General features: G+C 27.2%; 4 protein-coding genes across 7 annotated transcripts; 3 read left to right on the forward strand and 1 right to left on the reverse strand.

The window, feature by feature from the left end:
• Positions 1 to 4,398: 4,398 nt before the first annotated feature.
• LOC124427342 lies at positions 4,399 to 8,774 on the forward strand. Of its 2 annotated transcripts, none has more exons than XM_046970169.1 (6): positions 4,399 to 4,684; positions 5,858 to 6,258; positions 6,616 to 7,021; positions 7,294 to 7,656; positions 7,741 to 7,923; positions 8,036 to 8,774. In XM_046970169.1, exons 3-6 carry the CDS (start codon positions 6,617 to 6,619, stop codon positions 8,402 to 8,404), a joined length of 1,320 nt encoding a protein of 439 aa, XP_046826125.1. In that variant the 5' UTR covers positions 4,399 to 4,684; positions 5,858 to 6,258; position 6,616; the 3' UTR covers positions 8,405 to 8,774. The 2 variants fall into 2 exon arrangements, with proteins under 2 accessions (XP_046826125.1, XP_046826126.1); XM_046970170.1 differs by having other exon boundaries at positions 4,399 to 4,601.
• A 1,991-nt stretch (positions 8,775 to 10,765) lies between these two features.
• LOC124427383 lies at positions 10,766 to 12,895 on the forward strand. Of its 3 annotated transcripts, none has more exons than XM_046970254.1 (3): positions 10,766 to 10,895; positions 11,929 to 12,160; positions 12,321 to 12,893. In XM_046970254.1, exons 2-3 carry the CDS (start codon positions 11,945 to 11,947, stop codon positions 12,399 to 12,401), a joined length of 297 nt encoding a protein of 98 aa, XP_046826210.1. In that variant the 5' UTR covers positions 10,766 to 10,895; positions 11,929 to 11,944; the 3' UTR covers positions 12,402 to 12,893. The 3 variants fall into 3 exon arrangements, with proteins under 3 accessions (XP_046826210.1, XP_046826212.1, XP_046826211.1); XM_046970256.1 differs by lacking the exon at positions 10,766 to 10,895 and adding an exon at positions 11,181 to 11,267 and having other exon boundaries at positions 12,321 to 12,895; XM_046970255.1 differs by lacking the exon at positions 10,766 to 10,895 and adding an exon at positions 11,277 to 11,451 and having other exon boundaries at positions 12,321 to 12,894.
• Positions 12,896 to 12,990: 95 nt separating this feature from the next.
• On the reverse strand, positions 12,991 to 14,505 carry LOC124427442 (speckle-type POZ protein B-like). The gene is made up of 2 exons (XM_046970364.1): positions 14,321 to 14,505; positions 12,991 to 14,105 (listed from the first exon to the last, which is right to left on the reverse strand). The coding sequence occupies exon 2, from the start codon at positions 14,024 to 14,026 to the stop codon at positions 13,031 to 13,033; it is 996 nt and encodes a 331-aa protein (XP_046826320.1). The 5' UTR covers positions 14,027 to 14,105; positions 14,321 to 14,505; the 3' UTR covers positions 12,991 to 13,030.
• A 220-nt stretch (positions 14,506 to 14,725) lies between these two features.
• Positions 14,726 to 21,806, forward strand: LOC124427441 (helicase sen1). The gene is made up of 14 exons (XM_046970363.1): positions 14,726 to 15,173; positions 15,262 to 18,138; positions 18,196 to 18,368; positions 18,454 to 18,716; positions 18,830 to 19,077; positions 19,149 to 19,245; positions 19,321 to 19,488; positions 19,582 to 19,736; positions 19,832 to 19,975; positions 20,163 to 20,293; positions 20,435 to 20,582; positions 20,688 to 21,085; positions 21,175 to 21,385; positions 21,472 to 21,806. Exons 1-14 carry the CDS (start codon positions 15,090 to 15,092, stop codon positions 21,580 to 21,582), a joined length of 5,208 nt encoding a protein of 1,735 aa, XP_046826319.1. The 5' UTR covers positions 14,726 to 15,089; the 3' UTR covers positions 21,583 to 21,806.
• Positions 21,807 to 22,088: the final 282 nt, after the last annotated feature.

Genomic DNA, 22,088 nt, shown 5'->3' on the forward strand with positions numbered 1-22,088 from the left:
TTTAAAGTAGGACTTTTATATAGTTATAACAGCTTCATATTTCGATGTAAGTACTATGTATATTACACGACAAAGCCGGCTTTAAAGAAGGATACGAACTGGAGAGTTGTCGGATTATATTCAATATCCGGTTTATGGAGAATAAGAGAACGGAATAAGGATGACTCGTTCGATTTCACATACTCGTCGATATAACAACGTTGTATGGATATGTTTTTTACAAAGTTATTTCGATCATTTTAACAATTATTTTTTAATATTCCTTATTATTTGCTATATATATATATATATATATATATATATATATATATTTACTATTCCTTATTATTTGCTATATATATATATATATATATATATACACGCACACACACACATACATGCATACACACACACATTTTTTAATAACTTATTATATATACATATTTTTAATAATTGATATAATTAAGTTATATAATTTTATTCTATAAACATATAAATTTAATATACGATTCTTATTTGATTTTTATTCAGTATCGAGCATAAAAGAGAACGATAAAAAAAATAAAAAGAAACAAAAGTAATAGAATTAAAAAGTGAAAAATTCGTAAACTTATTTAAATTTCTTTACACGATCAAACAACAAAGAGATGGTGACGTTTTCTTAAAAAGAAAAAAGAAAAAAAAATGGAAAAGAAAAAGAAAAAATACAAAGAAAAGTAAAAGACAGTACTTTCACGAAAAACGATGAATGCGATCGGTGCATTTGCGATTAACATTAAACGAACGCCATAAGAATATTTATTTAGTTCGAAATACGACCGAAGTAAAAATATTTTTTTAGGCCGAGGCAGAATAATAATACCAAAAAAAAAAAGAGAAAAAAGGAAGAAGAAAGAAAAAAAATAAAGAGAGGAGGAGAAGAAGAAAAGAGAAGAGGTTTTATGCTGTGGGCACAGCGGCAATTCGAAGATCCTGTATTACGAGAACATACCGATTACACAACGAAGGACAACCAGTTTTCTGGGCGTTAACTTAGCTCCTACATACAAAGCCTTCCCGTTCGCGTTTGCTTTACTTTCGGTTTCAGTGACCACACACATATAAAAGAACGAAAGAAAGAAAAAGATAAAAAAAAAAATACGAAAAGAGACGAAGAACCAATAACAAAGAGAAAGAACAGTAGTGACAGAATGAGGATGATGGTCGATCCTATAAAAGGATCTTATTTTTCACGCATCGAATGATAATCAACCATGAAATGAATTTTGATACTTCATAAACAAAAAATAATAATGTATAATGTGTGTGTATGTGTGTATGTGTGTGTATGTGTGTATATGTGTGTATGTGTGTGTATGTGTGTGTATGTGTGTATGCGTGTGTATATGTGTGTGTGTGTTGAAAGACGATGATAGTGTTATTTTTTTCTCTATAAAGGATCAAAATTTATATCATGACTCCGGATCCAAACATTAAGGGCGTGTTATTGAAGTCATTTAGAATTGAAGTTGTTTAATAAATATATGTCCGTAAATGCTTCCCTAACGAGGACTATAACCACTTAAAGTTAATATAAAATATTTTTAAGAAAAGAAAAAAATAAGACATTTAATGAGATATTTCATTTAACTTGTTTATTTAAAAATCCATTAGAAGTTGTTCAAAATTTATATGCAGATTTAATACAAAGTCTTGTCTTGCGTAAAAGTGATCTATGTAATAACTTGTCCCAACATACCATGAGAATTTCTTATTTGCATTGCCGCATTTATAATTCTATTTATAAGTTCTACTATTAGACTAAACTATTAATTTTATATGACGCCATAAGAATGTAATCCAAGGGCCAAAAAAACGCTTTAAATACCTTTTTTTCTTTCCCTTATCGCATATTCAAATTAATTTTCAATGATTATAATTCTGTTAGGAACAATTTCAATTCTAAATAATTTCAATAAGAAACATTCTGTGTATATATTTACACACACACACACACACATCAAAGAAAAAATATATATAGCATATGTAGTTCTATATATATTTTATATATGTACATGTAATCAAAAATTTATGTACTTGTTACAAAAAAATATAAATAAAAACTAAATTAATTCACATTACTTAAATGAATTAAGAAAAATCTTATAATAAATTAATTAAATTAATTAAAAATAATTTCTTATTTTATTTCATCCAACATTCTAATTTGTATATATATTATGTATATAATATATATTATATATATATAATATGTATATATATATATATATATATATGTGTGTGTGTGTGTGTTGAAATAGATCAGTGCAATAACGAAGGATGTTAAAATATTTCTTATGGATCTGATTTAAAACGCTTTCGATGTTAATAACTAATGAAAAGAGACTTCATTAAGATCAGTAATCAATCATAATAGATTTTTAATATGAAAGTACTTTGGTAATAGATCGAAGGACAATAAACATGTCGATTAAAAATAATATTAAAAGCAAAAGAAAGTTATCGTACCTTCTAATTCTAATTTTTTTTTTCCTTTCCATCGTCTGATCATGATATAATCTTAAATTTCTTGTTTCTTCTTTTTCCTCTTCTTCTTCCTCCATTACGTAGCCGAACCATCAATTTTAAAAGAACAATTACAAATAACATCGAATTAAATTTGACCTAGAGAAGATCTTTGTTACTGTAATCATAAAACAATCACACCGCGTCGCGGTATTATTTAAGAACAAATCGTAAAAAATTAAGAAAATTTTCTTTCATTTCTATCAACCTTAAAAAAAACAAATATGAATGATTAAAAATATTAAAAATATAAAATCATGAAGACTGAACATAAATTCGAATAAAATTTTCTTTTATTTTCTAATAATCTTCAAAATAAATACGGATAATAATAACAAAGAAGTTATCAAGATAAATACAAAAAATTAATACAATTTTCTTTCGTTTCTATAAACTTTAAAAACGAATACAACTAATTAAATATAAATACGAATAAATAATTTTTATTCGTTTCTATTAACCTTAAAAATAAATCGTTCAAATAAAAAACAATATATCCGAATTCGTTCTAATTTCAACTAACTTAAAAAATAACGTAGAAAAACTAAAAAATAAAAAAAAAAGGAAGTAAAGTAAATTTGCAAGCAAAGAGATTTAACCGTTCGTATCGAATGCGAGCACAAGAGTGAAAGGTGATTTCTTCATGAGACGAAAATTGAAGTGTAAGTCTTCGCGCGATTACAAGTTCCGATTGGTGTTTCCAAATGCATCCCACGAATGATCGTGCTCGAATAACGTGATCGGAATCCATTAACTTACATTGATCGATATCTCTAGCAATCTTGAAGTCATATTATTACGTATATTAACTATATTTATAACGCTTTATCTTTCGTATACTTATCGTTTCGTAACGCATAATACTTACAAACGATCGAATAAAACAAAAAGATATCTCGACGATGTATATATCAATAAACGATTGACATTTCCATGAAATAAAATGTGATATTATGAAAGTAAACTCATTAAGCCAATGTCAAGGTCAAGAACTCGATTTTGATAACTCCGTATCCTATATGAAAATGAAATCTTTTTCAATTTTCATTAAATTTCTTTCTCACGTATATATAAATTATCGCCTTCACAATTTTTATGAGGAATAATAAAAACGAATTTTTCGAAGGAACTCGACCTACATAAGCCAGACGTAAAAAAATATGCTTATATGCATATAAAAAATATATTCGCAATTGAATTTACAATTTTATTCTCGTTAGACGAACGAAATGTTTTAACTTTCCAATAAATATATATGTTTATATATATAATAAATGTATTTATGTACGATATGTCCTTTATTGTTATAGTCAATCAAAGCATCCAGACGCAACCTCAAAAATTTTCACGTATTACATATCTCTTCTAAATATTATTATGATATATATTATTATATATTATATACTTATATACTTATATTACTATATATTATATACTTATATATAAAAAGAGTTCGTGATAAATAATAGGAATAGAATTTGTCGAATAAACGAATTTTGAGGTTATGAAGGAAAATTATGTAAATTGAAAATATTCAATTATTTTATTAATTACTCAAGCTCCTTTTTTATGAAATATAAGATCAAGATCGTTTAATTTCAGTTGAAAGATCTATGTATTTGTGCTTCCACCGATAAATTGTTAGATAAGACAGAGATTGCTTGAAAATATTACGAAAGCTGACGATCACGACGAACAAGGTGAAGATCGATTTCTCGATTGGCGAACTTTCAATGACGATAGATCAACTTCAATCGATCCTTTCTCGTCTTTGTTTTTCTCGAAAAACTTGAATAAGAGAGGCTCGTCCAATTGCGAACATCTCTTCCTTTCACCAACTTAATAGGCGTGGTTTCAATATTTAGTTTCATTACAATCGAAATTCTATCGTCAGAAGGTCAAGGACACGATCCAATTTAACGAATACAAATATACTAAAAATATTTGAAAATAATACATTATTTTCTTTTCTTTTTGTTTTCGGGCTGCTTCACTGCTCACAAAATCGACCTAATTTATTTTAAAGATAAAAAGAACCGGTTTTTACTTTCATATTAGTGAGTATAGGTTATTTGTGCTTATATACTGATATTCAGATAACATCGATATAAGTTACATAATCTTTATATCCGATTTATATGTAAGTATATAAATAAATACGAAAAAAAGAATATATCATTCAGTTATGAATTTGAAGTAAATAAATCGTCACTATTATTTTTATGAAATTTTCATAGATTTAATCTATTAAATAGAAGTAAGAAAAAAAAGGATTTTTTTTTTATTTACGTACACGTGTAGACATTAAATATCGATATTTATAATTCGTTTCTGTATTATGTAACCGAATTACCGGCATTTTTTTACGAAACATTCAAAAATTTAATACAATTAGACAAAAGCAAAAAAAAAGAACGAAAATGAAAAAAAAAAATAAAGATCCTTTTCACTTTTTAAGGACAAAGAATGAAGAATATTTCGTTAGTATTCTGAAATTTACACGAGCATCCAAAGCCATCGAGAGTTGAATTTCAATGAATCAACAAAAAGAAGGCATCGACCTAGTCGAATTCTGGCAGTTTTCACTTTCAGACGATCCGTTGTCAATTCTCTTTGGTATATTGGGTTACCAATACGTACTCTCTGGTAATCATTAAACTAGAATAGAGAAGGTGCGACGTGAGAAGGTGTGGCGTAATCGTTCGAATATGTAAAAATCAGATGACGTCTGCTACTTTTTTCTTCCTTTCTTTGTTCTTTTTTTTCCCCCCTTTTTAACTGCCAAGTCCTCGTATCCTAGGAACACCTCAGGAGAAATTTTGTTTAATGAACGTTAAAGTCACGTGATACGACCCACAATGATAATCAGATGGATTAGAAAGTGGCTCATTTCTTCTTTCGTGAATTATTTAAATAAAAAACAAAACAAAAAATCTTAAAATATAGAATATGTTTTATTAATTGAGGTCATTTAATTAGGAGTTTTATTAATAGGGGTAAACGACTTCAGTAAAGAAAAGTCAGCGATACGAATGAGTTTTGATAAAAAAGAACGATTTTTTGAAAAATGTTTGCTTGTTCATGTACGAGCTTATGCGGACAGTTGAAATATTGATGGAAAGTAAAAAGAAAAAGAAAAAAAAATTGCTTGAAAAAAATGTTTTCTTATCGTGTAACATATCTTCCGCAAAGACTCTCAGACTTTTGAAATATTGTTGGAAAGTAAAAAAAAGATTTGCTTGAAAAATGTTTTCTTTCCCCTGTATGAATTTTCTTCTTTTTCGTTATTTTTCTTTTTTTCATTTTTTTTCAGGAACGTAAAGAAGTACCGATCATTTTGAATGTCCGTGGACTAATTAAAAGTTACGAAAGTTGATCGTATTCATCATCGAGAATGACACTAACGTGATGTCGCGATGAAGGTGGTTTCACGAATATGCTTCAAGTAGAAACGACCCAATTCTCGTTGGACCTGTGGGCCTCGTAAACGTGAAAGATGTGGGGTGGGGTCTAGTGGTAAGGGAAGGGGGGAGGGCTGGTAAACTGCCTTCATCTTTTTTCGTTGGGAGGGGCCCATCGGTACCACCACGTGGACATATAAGCACGGCTGGATAGCATCGATGGCACACAGTCACTTACAACCCTTTGCTTGCTTCGTGCATCACGAGACAGCGAAGATTTAAACTTGACTTGAGTCTAAGGCAATTTCGGAAGGTGATTGAAATAATATCATTAAAAAATTCCGTTAGACCATTTCTTATTATCATTTATATTCAAATTACGTAAAAATATTGTAGCAATTGTTTTCAAATATTTTTTATAACATGTTATCGAAGGAAAATTTTTTATTTGTCAAACAATATGTCTGATGATAGTTATTATATAGTATTATTTAATTTTATATTATACTTACTATATCTTATGTCTTTGGGAGAAAAGTTAAAGAACATTGTGTGCCAAGTTATTCTTTTCCTAAAAAATATTATCCTAAATCATAGTCTAGATCTTCAAGGAAAAGAGTAAAGTGAAAAAAAAAGTGAATAATTATCGAGAGTGTGATTTGAATTTCAGAATGCAACTATTCTTGGTGGCTGCAGCATTGCTGCAAGTGGGTCTCTGCGGTCATGTGGCCATTAGGATGCCATATTTAAACCCTGCTGGTGTAACATACATTAATAACGTCCCAGAGGAATCATCCCTTGCTTATGCAACTGCTTATCAAACTCAGCAACACTTTGGAGCTCCATTGCAGTACGCTGCACCCTTACAATACGCTCAAGCTACAATTCCAGCGAAGGTTGAAGCACATCACGTTGGATATGCTGCAGCACAAGTACCAGCTGTCGCTGCTGTTCCTTATGTCAAACATGTACCAACTGTATCTCACGTTCCCGTTACCAGGATTGAAGCACAACCAGCTGTATTTGAAAAACAGCTTGATGTCATCAAGCCTGCTGTCTCCACGCGTAAAGTAGAGGTCTGAGTGAAAACAAAATTGTTTTCTTTTTTTAAATAAAATATAAATATTCTAAACTTTAAAACGTTTCAAATAGGGTATACACATCATTGGTCTAACTATAAACTAACTATAAATTAATAATCTTAATAATCTAAAACATAAAACAAAAATATTTCAAGTAAGCTATACTTATCATTGATTTAACTAAATTTCATCTAATAATCCTAATAATCTAAAATATAATACAAAAGAGAAAATAAATCATTTTAAATAAGATTGTATTAATATAGGTACGTCGACCGGCTATTCAGAAACAATTCTACGATATCGAAGAACGTGTAATCATCAGGCCAGCTGGTTCAGCAGTGGTAGAACTTGACGAACCAACATCGAAATCACAAAAAGGACCTGCCGTTATCCAACCTTTGGCTTATGATTCCATCCATGCACCAATCCAAATACCAGCACTTACTCATTCGGTTAGCCCAGCTCCTCTCTTCATTCCCTCTTCAACCCCAGCACCAGCAATAGCATCTTCTACTGCTTCTTCGATCTCTGAGGAAGAATCTGTTGTAGTAGACAATCCTGAATTCCGTAACGCGAACTCTGCACAAAACGAACAACGTCTCTTCTCTTCTGCTGATCTATCTCAGGTGTTTATTCATAATGCTTTTTTCATCGCTTCTAAGATGTTAAATTAACTTTGATTTTTATCGAACTACTTCTTTTTGATTTAGACTAGAACTCAACCTCAAGTAATCACTCGTTCAAACGGAGCACCATTGGAAGAAAACTCTCCATTCATTGCTCATGATCCATCCCCATCTGTTGTTCCTAGTCAAAGATTAAATGCTGAAGAAAATAAATCCAATCAGAACAGACTGATCGAGCTTCTCACGGCACGTGGTAGTATTTCTGAGGTAATTACTGTCATCTTTAATATACTTGTTTCATTTGTTTACATCAACTTCAGACAAGCGAAAACATTTTTTTTCAATGAATCAAATGAAAAAATATCATTGATCATTCCAGGTTGGATTCGATCGTACAGGAGATGTCAGCAGACAGAACATTGAAGCAGGACACATACGTGCACGCGTTTTGTCCGCAACTCCAGCACCTGATAACGCGGAACCAACCGATCAACGTGTCTCCACCAGACGTGTCGTAGTTAGCAGACCAATCGAAACTCTTCAAGAAGTCGATGTTGTTGAGCCAGCAACGAAACTCGAAAGAGTATCTATTCAGCAGCCAACTCTAATTAAAACTGCTCATTTGGATCACGTTCAGGTTCATGGTTCTGTACCAGTCGTCGGAAAAGCCTATGCACCAGCAGTAGCACATGCAGCTGTTCCTGTTTATCAGAAAACTATTTCACCTGCTTACGAGTATTATCATTGATTAAAATCTATCCAAACTCGGCCGAATTTCATAAGCTTGGAAAAAGATTCGTATATATAAATATTTTTTACGATCTTTTTCTGAACTTATCGAAATAATCATGATACGCTTATATAAATCCAGTGGAAATCTTGGCTGATCGTTCATTCGAAAAGTCTACAAGAATTCCAAATGACTATTTGTCATTATGACTGATTACAAAATTCTATTCCGTGGAGATGACGTTTACTGTTGTATAAAAAACCTAGCCATTAAAGTTGTGATTAATAATGATCTACATCTTTTTTGTACTTTCATAAATGAACAAGTTGAGTGTATACACACATACATACACACGCACACGCACACATTATCACAAATGAAAATAAAAAATATAGAAATTAAAATTCTTATGTCTTTTATGATCCTTGCCGTTTTCTTATATCATGACCTATATAAAATTTGCTAACTTTATCCAATTTAATTAAATATTTAAAAGATAATCATGTAAGATACGACATTCTACTTCATAATGAAAAATAATATATGTCTTAATATATGAACAAGCGAACGAAGGACGCCTAAAATCTAAAAATAAAACCTTGAATAATTCTCTGAATGAAAAAAAGTTTATAATGATTTGATCATTCATTAACGATCATATCATCAATGAACGATTAGAAGGGATGCTTTAAAAAGACACTTGAATAATACAAATAATAATCCAGATTTTTTTTAGATCCTCCATATAAATCCTTTATCGAAATATGATATTTCTGAAGATTATTAAAAACGACTTGACCAATGTGGACGACTTCCTGAATCAGTGAATCAATTCTGACAAGGGCGACTGCTCTGTCGGTTAGTTTCTGCCTTTAAGGTCGCAACATTGACCCGAATACCACGAGAATATCCATTCTCTCCTTACCTTCGATTAACGACGAGTTGAAAATTGCGAAGCTTTCATGGAAATCTAAATTATGAGAAATATCCTAGTATGAAGGAAGAGAGAAAAAAGGAAAAAAGAAAAAAGAAAATCAAACATATAATCTAAACTTAATTAAATAAAAAGATATTTCCAACTTGATCGTTTAAATTAATAAATTTTTTAATTAGATCGACTAGCTTGATTAATTAGATTGATTAGCTATCACGAAGAATCAACGAATTCTAATGTTTTCCCAATAAACACGAAGGATGATAGAATTTCTTTTTCACCAAATTTTTGCTTGCATTATATCGTACGGTCACGTTCGATTTAATGCGTAACTTTCGTTCACGAACGAAATCGGTATCGTAACAAACGGGCGTGCCGGATACACCCATGGAATTCGGATATTCTGATGTAAAAAGTGAAACTAGAATGAGAAATATCCAAAAGACACCCACACACACATATATATGTGTATGCAAGGCTTCTTATATTTTTAGCTTTGTATTAAGATTTTCGAATAATACAAAAGATAATAAAGAAAATAAGACATTTTTAAATAAAATGATTGATATTTATTAAATAGAGAGAATTGTTTATTTATCTAATATATTAAAAATATTAAATACGATAAATAATAAGAATAAATATAAATAAAATAAATAACAAAAATAAATAAACAATATGAAATAATTATGTATTAATTATTTTAATCATATTCTGTTATTAATCATATAATTCTCTAATTAATATCAGATTATTATGTATTACACATTTTAATCATATTGATTTGTTATTTATTATTTATTTAAATATAAAATGTTGGAAGTTATACATATTAACAAAGTTAATAATATAAATAAAAAGAAGAAACACAAAGAGCATTCAATTTTCTTCGTACGTAGATCATCCTATAGATCTAAAATTTAATCTACTCGATCGTAAGTCACGTGGTTCAAAGCCCGCGCGTAATACAAAGATAAATACAAAGATTAATAAATTTTACGATATGATAAATAGAAGCAACCGATGTAATGTAACATCCGGTTGCACGTTTATCACTCGATTATTTCTTCCTTTTTCAACATTAGAATCTTTCGATCGATACGAACGATCTAGCAATCTTTTCAGCGAAACAAACAAACAGATGGAAATTAATCATTCGAAAAGATATAGGAATTCTTTGAAATTTGTTGTTTGTTTGGCTGATCATTGTGCGACAAAAAAAATCTTTTTAAAATAAAAAAAAAGATAAAAAGAAATAAAAATATGAGAGGAAGCTATACTAATTGGATCAATTGAAACGATCGATCGATATTCGTCACCCTTGACTTGATTTAGCTGAAGATCGATGACCTCGTCTCGAGGATAAGGACAAAGTTAGCCGATGGAAGGACCAAAGCAACGACTAGGCAATGACCACGAGTCTTCGGATGTAACCTTAGCTCGAGTGGAAAGCACTGGTCGAGCAACTCGTATATAAGTAACGCCGTCATGGATCGTGCATTCAGTTAGATACTTACGAGGGAAACGTCGTCCATATCTAAAACGTCTTTGAAGAGATTTTTAAGTGGTCAAGAGGTAAGCAAGAAAGTGAAAAAAGTGTATATGTGCGGCGCATGTTTGTGTGTGTGTATGTATGTATATATGTACGTATGTATGTATGTATATATATATGTATGTATGTATGTGCTAAGAGATAAATAAATAAAAAGAAAAAAAGAAAATATAAAGACGAAGAAAAAAAATCGTTTAAATTCAAATCCTCAAATTAAAAGTAAAGAAAATAATTCTTCAATCTTTTCAAGGTGATCCATACGATTTAAAGATATTAAATCCTATCAGAGAGATAGATCATGGCAATAACGATCGTAATCAAAGCTTAAAGTATATTTGATGACTGTTGCGGTGAAATTTTAATCCGTTTTCTGCGGTCTCTCTTTTATCATATACGTTAGTATCAAAGTTAGAGTTGACAACTCTCTTTCAACAATTTTAAGAGAAGTTCTTAAACTTGTCACGGTAGAATCTTCTAGGATAACAAGAAGTATTAAATGGTTCCTCATTTTCAACAATTAGTTTATTTAGATCATTTGTCCTTTTCTATAGTATTTTTATAATATCGCGTTTCACCGTGGTAAGTTGAATTTTTGTGATAACAAGCAAATATCAACAAATTTTATATATAATATGTATATATTATATATTATATATATATATATATATATATATATATATATATATATAAACACATAAAATTATTACTGCTAAATACATATAAATAAGTATAATATATATATATATATATATATATATATATATATATATATATATGTATATATTATTTTATATATTTTATATATTAATACGTTTTATATATAAAATAATAAAATAAATAAGAATATATTTTTCTTTATATATTTTATTAATTAAAATTTGACGATATTATTACAGAGCTAAGGAATTTATCTAACACTTGTATCCTTAATGTTTGTAATCGGTAAAAAATAAATAAATAAATAAATAAACATACAATTGTAAAAGTTTGAAAAGTATTTAATATTTTGACGAGTTAAATTTATTTAAGTATTTTAAAGAAATATCTCTCTTACAGGTAAGGTGATCAAGAGATGAATATCATTTTTGTTCTCGTCTTTGCTGGGGCATGCGCGGCTGCGCCACAATTCTTTGCTCAATCAGGAACGATCTATGCACATCCAGCCGTACTGTTGAATTCGGCAATGGAAAATACTTTACCGTATCACCTAAAAAACGATTTTTATAAAAATCCACGAATCGCTTCTGGACTTGCGAAAGAATCGTGGTTCACTGATAAAGAAATGCAGGTAAAACTATAGGGAAAAAATTTTCTTTACTTTCTTTTTTGTTTTTGTTTTTTTAATTGCATAAGAATAATAATTTCTTATACAAATTTCTTTTCGACTATGTGAATGACATAAAATGCTAATAAAAAATAACATCATTCAATGAATCATTTATTCGCAGGTAATCGATCGCGACACGGACAAAATACCGCGGGAAAAAATATTCGACGTTTTGCATAACGCTGGTCTTGCTTATAAATAATAATCTCAAATATATCTTATTGAAATTTTTTTTATTGCCATAATACAATGAATATAACAAGTTCATATCGTAAAATAAGACGGTACGCAAAAAACTCGTTTGCATGAACGAATTAACATGTGGTATCTATCATTTCTAATGTGTATAAGATGTATTTATTTAGATATCTTCTTTTTTTTTATAAATTTTTAGTTAATTGTAGTTAATTAGTAAATTATATACAGCATCGTAATTATGTATATTTTTTATATAAAAGTTAGAATTTATTAAACAAATATAACGTTCCTGCAAGGGCTGTGAACAAGAAAGACATTAATTATAAATCTAATGTTTTATTATAATCTTTTATAAATAATTATCGAGTAAAAACTGAATCTTCCTTTACTTAATATTTATCGTAATTGTTATAATGCTAATTTATTATCAGGATAATGTGTTTATAAAAATATAAAAATATAATAAAAATGATGTGATAAATTTATATACATATATAGATTAGATGTACTTAATTATATCGATTATAAATATATACAAAATATAAAAAAAATAAGAAACATAAAAAAATAAAGAGAAATATAAAAATGATACCAAAAAAGACGATGTACTTCGTTTAATAAAATAGAAAATAATCATTTAGTCATAAGAAAATTTAAAAGTTCTATCATTAAATCTGGATAAAATCGTTTTAAATTTTCATAGTTCTCTGTTTTCTTGATATCATTTGCATAATTTACTATAAACTTTATAGCATCTGCGACTAAATGATCTGAATTTATTTCGTTTGCCACAATCAAAATATCAATGACATTATCTACATTCATTTTCGTTTGCAATATCTTTATGCAATTCTCTTCCAAATTAGTTATACCAAATCTATTAGCTATTGGCAAAAGTTCACGCGCATAAGAATCTAAGGTATTCTCATTCGCTGTATAAATGTAACATAACATATAATCAAATAGATCTGGATTTACATCATATATATCTATCCTGTTACTATTTTCATTCTTGGCTTTAATTATTAATGACTTAAAATAAGGATAATAACACAATATCGGAGTGTGTATCATAAATGGTTTGTCTTTAACATAAATAGTCATGTCACTGAATATGCCAGTTTTATACATAATATCTAAATACTCAGTTACATTTTCTTCCCATGACTTTAAAAGAACATATCTACCAGGAATCGATTCATAAATGAATTTTGCTGAAAGTGTGCTATAACTTATCGAACATTTCAAATTTATGTCTGTTTCACAATTTTTACAAATGTTAAATGTTTGTAATCCATATAGTTTGTTTGTAATGACATCCGATACAGTTACTTTCTTTTTAGATCCTCTTATTTTGTATTTGACATTCAAAACTATATCAGGTGGTGAATATTTAGAAAATAATAGACCAATTTGTATGTCCTTACAAGTAATTTTAAAACATTTTGGACAGTGATAAAAGTCCAGAATACTTTGTAAACTTATTTGATAACAAATATGTACTTTTTTATATTTTTGTGTAAATATAGGCGATAATAATCGTTCTGATAAATTTAAAAAATATTCAACAGAAGTTATTTTCCATATATGAGATAAAGAAGTGGTATTCAGTTTGGTATATTTATCCATTGTTTATATTAACTAATTTTTTTAATTGGTCTTATGCATAATACACAGCAACAAACCGTACGTAGAAATGAAGAAGAATCTATAAGAAAAATTTCTAATAAATTTATATATATATATATTTTTTTTAACAATTTTTCATAGTATTATCTTTATGTTGTTATATAATTATAATCAAAAAAATTCAATTCACATAAAATAACAGGAATTAAAAATTGAATCTTTTGAAATGATAAGGCAGGTCCTTTTGTTAATATAAAAGTAGGATGTAGATCTTATGTATTTATATATGCATACCTTATATAGTATAAATTAATTTCTTTATCAAAACTCAACACCCTTTTGCGTAGTACTTAATTCAATTTAGAAAATTCAATTTTAAAGGAATTTTAATATTTATGGCATAACGTTCTTCCATGTACTTATTGGCTTTTCACTTTCATCGTAGTTAACTCTGTAACGTATCTTTATTTTCGTTAAATTGCTACGTCACAATATTACTATACATATATATATATATATACACATACATATTGCTAATTATATTTGAATATAAACTATCAAATAATAGGAGAGTATTGTTTACTTTTCAATTCAGTTTTTGCGCTTTCAGTTACGCATGCTCACTTTGCTTATTTGGGCATTTATGCGCATAGACACGAAATTATGGATGCTTTACCTAGTGGATATTGCCAACAATGATTGAACTTTTTCATCGGCTGATTTATTAATAGAAAATATTATTGAAATTAATTTCGATTTATATAAATACAGATACATTATATTGAATATTGCGTATTATTCAATATATCAATAAATATATTTGTGAATATAAAAAAAACTTGTAATTAACAAAAAGTCAATCTAGTTATAAATATAAAATCACCAAGGATTGTAACCTTAAAAGTCTTCTTTACGGATTAAACTGCGTCTTTACGGATTCAATGTTTATTTACAAAAATTGACATCGTGAAATTTTTCAAGTGCCTTTGAAATAAAATGTATATACTTTTCTGTGACTTATGTATACCTATTTAAATGTAAATTTATTGTTCTCACTGATATAATGACTTCTAATACGTGCCATAATTTTTTATTGGAAAGAATTCATTTCCCAGGCACTATCATTTTAGATGAACCAGGAAAAACAGTAAAGATATTTACAGTTTTTATAATTAATTCTAATATAAATATTATTAATTATTATTATATTTCTTATTCTTTTAATTGTCTTTCAGTATACTTGTGGCAGAGGAAAAGAAAATCAAATACAGTGTATTAGTCTTACAGTATCCCGTCAACACTGTAGTTTTTTCCGTAATGATCATGAAATATATGTTATAGATTTAGGAAGTTCCAATGGTCTATTTGTAAATGAAATTAAACAAAAAGCAAGGCATATGGTTAAATTGAATGACAATGATATTATTGGAATCGGTTGTCCAAATGCCGATAATACAAATAATGATATGTTTATTTATAAATTACGTTTTATTGTTAAAAACCAAACATTGACAGATGGGAAATATATTACAATGCCTGAGATATCTATATGCAAAAATGCATTAACAGAAAGTACTGATAAATACTGTCATTCTTTATCTGAACATAATGTAAACAGGTCATCTGATTTAATTGCATCAAATGAAGTATCTGAACTTTCAAAAAATGTGAATAACTCTTGTCAAATAAAAACGTTAAATAAAAAGGTGGATAATAGAACTAACAAAGTTAATTCAAATGAAGAGATTGAATTAATAGATACTTGTGCAGAAATTAATACGATAAAACAAGATACTTCACATTTGGATACTAATAACGATAATAAATCTCAGAGAAAGAATGATATTAGTATACATAAAAACTTATCTGAAGTAAACAGTGCAGAAAATCCTTTAATACAGAAGGATGTTTTAAATAAAACAAATGAATTTCAACCCATAAAAGAAGATGAAGTGATCTGTATCGATTTGGCTAATAATATTGATACAGAAATAGTACAAGAAAACGATGATGATAATATTAAAAATACATGTACGAATAAAAGGACATACCATACAAATAATGCAGTATATATAAATGATATTGATGATACAAGTATACATAAAGATATGAGTAATAATATTAAAATATCACAACAACGGGATCATTCTGAAAATGTAAAAATACGGAATGAAGTACATGACAATTTAAAAGAGCAAAATGAATCATTGATAAAAGAAAATACACTAAACAAGCCAGAAGATGGTCCTATAAATATTGTATATAATGGTGATTATTTTATTAAAATGGAAGATGAAATAATAATAACTGATGATGATGAAGAAACAATAAAAAATAATGTAAAAGATTCTAATAACTATACTGAATCAACAATCAAATTGAAACAAATCAAGCAAGAACCAAAATTAAGATTTTCAGAAATTGATATAGTTAATTTAAGTGACGATGAAGAAAATGTATTCCCAAGTTCTCAATTATTTGATTCTAATGTAGATGTAAATTCTGGAGTTAAGAAAGAAATTAAACGAGAATATAACGATAATCACGATGAAGATGTTAATAGGCTTGATGACACAGAAATAATTATCTCTGACAGTGAAGATGAAGATAACATATGGTTACATAGATTATCGCGAAGTCAACTGTTAAATGATACAATTTTGAGTAATGATAAAAAGAACCATACAATAGAAACTGTGAAGGATGAACCTACAGGTACGGAGATAATTGATAAAGATATTCAAAATACTATTAAAAGATCCAATGAAAATATAAATGATACTTCGAATCAACTTAGTGTTAGTATTAAAAATAATAGAGACAATGAAATAAAAGAACATAAAAAAAATGAAGAAAAAAATATTGAAAAAAAATACAAAAATAGTGAACAATTTAAAAATAGTGATAAATTAGATATGGTAAAAGAACATGATCCTGATATTTCTCTTGATACAAGAAAAAAGGAAATAGATAATTTGTCTAATCAAGTACAGGAAAGTAATAATAAAATTAGTCATTCTCTCAATAAAAAACAAAACATGATTAATAATGACACAAATGACCGTGCACTTAAGCAGACCTTACATTCCAAAGAAATAAAATTAAATACAAGAAAAAGACCACAATTAATAGATGCGCCTTATATGCCTGTAAGAAAAAGAAAAAGACAACAAAGCATTTATAATATGGACAGCAAAAGGACTGAAGAAAATTTAAAAGAATATTTAGATTTAAAAGAACAAAAGCAAGATAAATGTGCTTCGACAAATTATCTTCCATCTGATAAACTCAAAAAACTTCCCCTTTCAAAAGAAGAAAAAAAGAAACTTGTAGAAAATAGGAAAAATAAGTTAAAAAAAATTGCTGCAGAAGATAAAAAAGTGACTAAGATTGGACCATTAAAACCTTCTTTTTCAAAACCAAAAGCAAAAGTATCATTAAAATCTCGATCAGATTTTCTAATTGATGAGATACGATCAAAAACGGTACTAAACAAACCATCAATAAAAAAATCTCTAGAAAACAAACAATGTCAAAATAATACTGTTAATATTGATACAAGAAAAGATGATGATGTACTACCTTCAATATCCGCTTTAAAAATTAAAAAAAAAATACCTAATTATAAAGAAACATTAAATAATGTTACAAAACATTTACAGCAATCTTTAAGTATTACTGATGTTAATTCTGCTCAATTAAATAAAATCAATGAATCACATTCAAATGTAAATAAACTTGAAAATATAGAAAATGTAACTAATGAAACAATTCATACAACAAAAGATAAAAACATAGAGGCTATTACTACTTGTGACTTGAAAGATGAAGTAAAAATTAAAAAAAATGTTAAAATGCAAAAAGAAAATCGTTCTCCTAACAGACAAGCAATCAATCAACTAGAAAAACAAGAAAAAAATGTCTCTTTCAATAATGTTCTTGAAATTCATGAATATGAAATAGAACCTCAAAACATTTTAAAAAAACTTATGGGTAAAGATGCCCCAATACCGGTTGATAAATTATCTTCTAAAAGATCTGTTGACACAAATGGTCCAAAGTTAGAACAATTTCTATTACGTATCTTTCTCTGGAATCCTATTTGGCTTGAAGTAAGTATAACTTTATTAAATGAAGTAAATCATTAATTTACCTTGAACTATTTACAGGAACAGCAACGTTTGAAGCGAATGCCACCTATTCTTAAAGAAAATGAATTACATCCTATGTTAACTTATTATAAATCTTATAATGACTATTATAAAATTGCTGAACCTCTATTATTGTTAGAAATTTGGTACGGCATTACTAGAGAATTTGAGATGATAGAAAAGAATACAAAGTACGTCTATAATGAAATGATGAATTAAATAAAAATCATTTTCTATTAAAGAAGTAAAAATATATCAATAATTTATCACATACAGGCGACCCACTATGATGTGTTCTATAGTGGAAAAATCTTTTAAAAACATCCACGTAGCAACTGGAAATATACATTTATCATCTTTGATAGTGCAAGTATTAGTTACCAAAGAAAACTTATCTAAACAAGCTCATCCTAATTATGGAGATCTGGTAGTTTTTGAATATGAAAAAGGAAAACACATTTTTCAGAAAGTATTTGCTTATGTTACATCTATGCATCAAAGTATCATAACGTCATTTACAGAATACAACAAAGATTTAGGTAAATGTATAATATTATATTACATAAATAATGTATATTACATAAATAATGTATATTACATTATTTAGTGATGTTATTTTTAAACTGTTTTTTATTTATTGATATTTTTACAGAAAAATATGTGAAAAGGCCATATGCCTTATTGACATATACTATTATGACAAGAAATGTTGAAGAGAATTTTATAATAAACCGCATTCAAAGAATAAGAACTGTGACATATCTACGCTCAAATATAAGAATGATTCAAGCAATACAATATCTTCCACAATCTCCTCTTATAAATTTAATTTTATATCCAAAAGTTGAAGCATTTCAATTACCTTTAATAGAAGTGCACAATCGTCAACTTACAACAAAGGTAAAGTTACAAAAAATACAAGTGGTATAAATACATACATTATATAATTAAAATAATTCTAACAAAAACAGGATAAATTGAATCAGAAACAATTAGAAGCTGTTGGTAGAGTAACAGGTGCTGTAATACAAAAGGAACCTAAAATTTGTTTGATTCAAGGACCTCCAGGTATATAAATATTTACAAAGTTATATTATATTCAGGTATATAAATATTTACAATTTTATAATTTTTATATTACAGGAACAGGAAAATCAAAAGTTATTGTAAATATTATAACAGAGATACTATATGGTAATAATAGATATCAAAACAGTAAGTCTGCTCTACGAATTCTTGTATGTGCTCCATCTAATGCAGCTATTGATGAAATTGTATTAAGACTTCTTGCCATTAGAGCTACAATTAAACGTAAAACAATTTATTTCTATACTGTTAACATAGAATCATATATTGAGTGTAAAGAAAATAATATACAATTGTCATTTTTATTATATTATTTAGAAAATCGTTTTAAAATGGTCCGTATTGGTAAACCTGAAACTATGCATTTAACCGTAAAAGATATTTCTTTAACTGAATTGGGAAAACGGGATGTTAAACGAATGACTACAAATTATGCATCAAAAAATATTCCAATTGAAAGTTTTGAAGAAGAGGTAAAATCTAATTTAATTTAATTTTATCTAGATAAATACATATAAATTTTATGTGAAACAGTTTTAATGCATTATACAGTTTAATAATTTTTCAGAAAAAACTATTGGAAGCACGTATTAATGGATTGAAATGTGAAATTGCAAATTCACAAAATATAGATGATATTTACAGGAAACATCTCAAACTGAAATTAATAGATATGAGTACAAAGTATGAGTTATTAGAAAATCATAAATCAGTAAGTATATATATACATATATATATGTATATATATATATATATATATATATATATATATATATATATATGTTTCTATATACATACATATGTATTATATATATATATAAGTTATAAAAAAATTTATTATTATATATATATATAAGTTTTAAAGAAATTTATTTTTTTAACTAATAAAAATAATGCAGATGAATGAAATGAATAACAAAGAACTGGCAAAATTCCAACGTGTTGCAGAACGTAGAATTCTTGAATGTGCAGATATAATAACATGTACACTTTCCTCATGCTATACTAATCAAATGGAATCCATTTTTGGGTAAGATTAAAGTATAGAAAAGTAAAATTATAAAGAAAGTTATACTATACTTTCATTTTTTAATTTTTGTTGTTGTTATCTATTATTAGTTACAATATTATATGTAAAAATTTTTGATATTATCTCTTTTATTTCTTATAGTGGAAATAAAGAAAAAATATCAGTCTGCATAGTAGACGAAGCTACTCAAAGTTGTGAAGCAGAAAATTTGATTCCCTTACTACTAGGTGTGAATACATTAGTTCTAGTGGGAGATCCTAATCAGTTACCAGCGACCATAATAAGTCAAGTATAATCTATTATATATAAAAATTACTTAAAATATTCTTTATATAATCATTATAATTTTATGTTCAAATTTAATTCATAAAATTTTTTTTGATTATGTGTTTAGCAAGCAAAGAGATTTGGATTAGATCAATCATTATTTTCTCGTGTGCAAAATGCATTTCTGAAATTGAAAAATAATCCAATAATTATGTTAACAACACAATATCGTATGACATATGCAATTTCTTATTTTCCAAATAAATATTTCTATGGAGGCAAGTTAAAAAATGAGGTTGAACACATACAGGCATTTCCAATGTACAGTTATCGAGTTTTTAATATTAATTCAAATCAAAACAATGATAAATTTTCGAATACAAATGAAGCTGAATTTATATCAAATATAATATTATGCATAATGAATAATTTCAACTTACATAAAGGAAAAACTAATATTTCTATTGGAATTTTGACACCGTACAATAACCAAAAATATTTAATTTTAGAAAAAGTCAATGAAAAGTAAGATCTAATAAGATTTTTTTCATTATTCGCACATTGATATTAATTTGTACATTATACAATCATTATATAAATTTACTTTTATATAGAATATCAAATGTATCTGAAAGTATACAAAAAAGATTTACTGTCGAAATAAATACAGTTGATAGTTTTCAAGGACAGGAACGTGACATTATATTAATGTCATGTGTAAGAAGTCATGGTATTGGATTTTTATCAGATCCCCAAAGATTATGTGTAGCTTTAACCAGAGCTAAACATAGTTTAATATTATGTGGTAATTTTAATACATTTATGGTACGTATTGATCTTTTAAAATGTTAACGTTATATGAAGAGATAAATTTTTTATCATCATTAATATTTATTTAATATTACTTTCAGCGGGACCAAATGTGGAATGCATTAATATCGGATTCAAAATTACGAAAGATTTATTATAATATTAATTCAAATGCAAGTCTAAACGAAATAAAACAATACATCATTAAATAAATAATTATTTCGAAGTATTATGCCTTTCTGTTTGTGCAGTGCACAAGTTGGATAAGTATAATCGATGTTATTTATGTAAATGATGTAAATGTTTTTTTCTTCCATATAAACATTAATTTAATCGTTTTTTATATAATTATTTTGTATGTCAAATTAAAAAATAATACATTTATTTCCTTTTTTCAATAAATTTAATGAATCATTTATATATAATGTCCACATTTATATGAATAAACATTTTCATGTATTTTCTATCTTATCTGTAATAAATATCAATAATAACATTTAACAATTCTCTATTCTGCTTGTTTGCTTTTCATTCTAATCTTATTTATGTATATTGTTTTCTTAAAATTAATCTAAATCAGTCTTCTAGTCTTTCTTAATACTTTTTTTGTTTTTAAACATTATCAAAATTATATAATATGTTTATAAAATTAATCTTCATTGCATTAAAATATTTATATTTTTGTTATTTCTAAAGACACTTATGAATGTATAATTTT

The sequence above is a fragment of the Vespa crabro genome, chromosome 10 (assembly GCF_910589235.1).
Source record: "Vespa crabro chromosome 10, iyVesCrab1.2, whole genome shotgun sequence".
Lineage (NCBI taxonomy): Eukaryota > Metazoa > Arthropoda > Insecta > Hymenoptera > Vespidae > Vespa > Vespa crabro.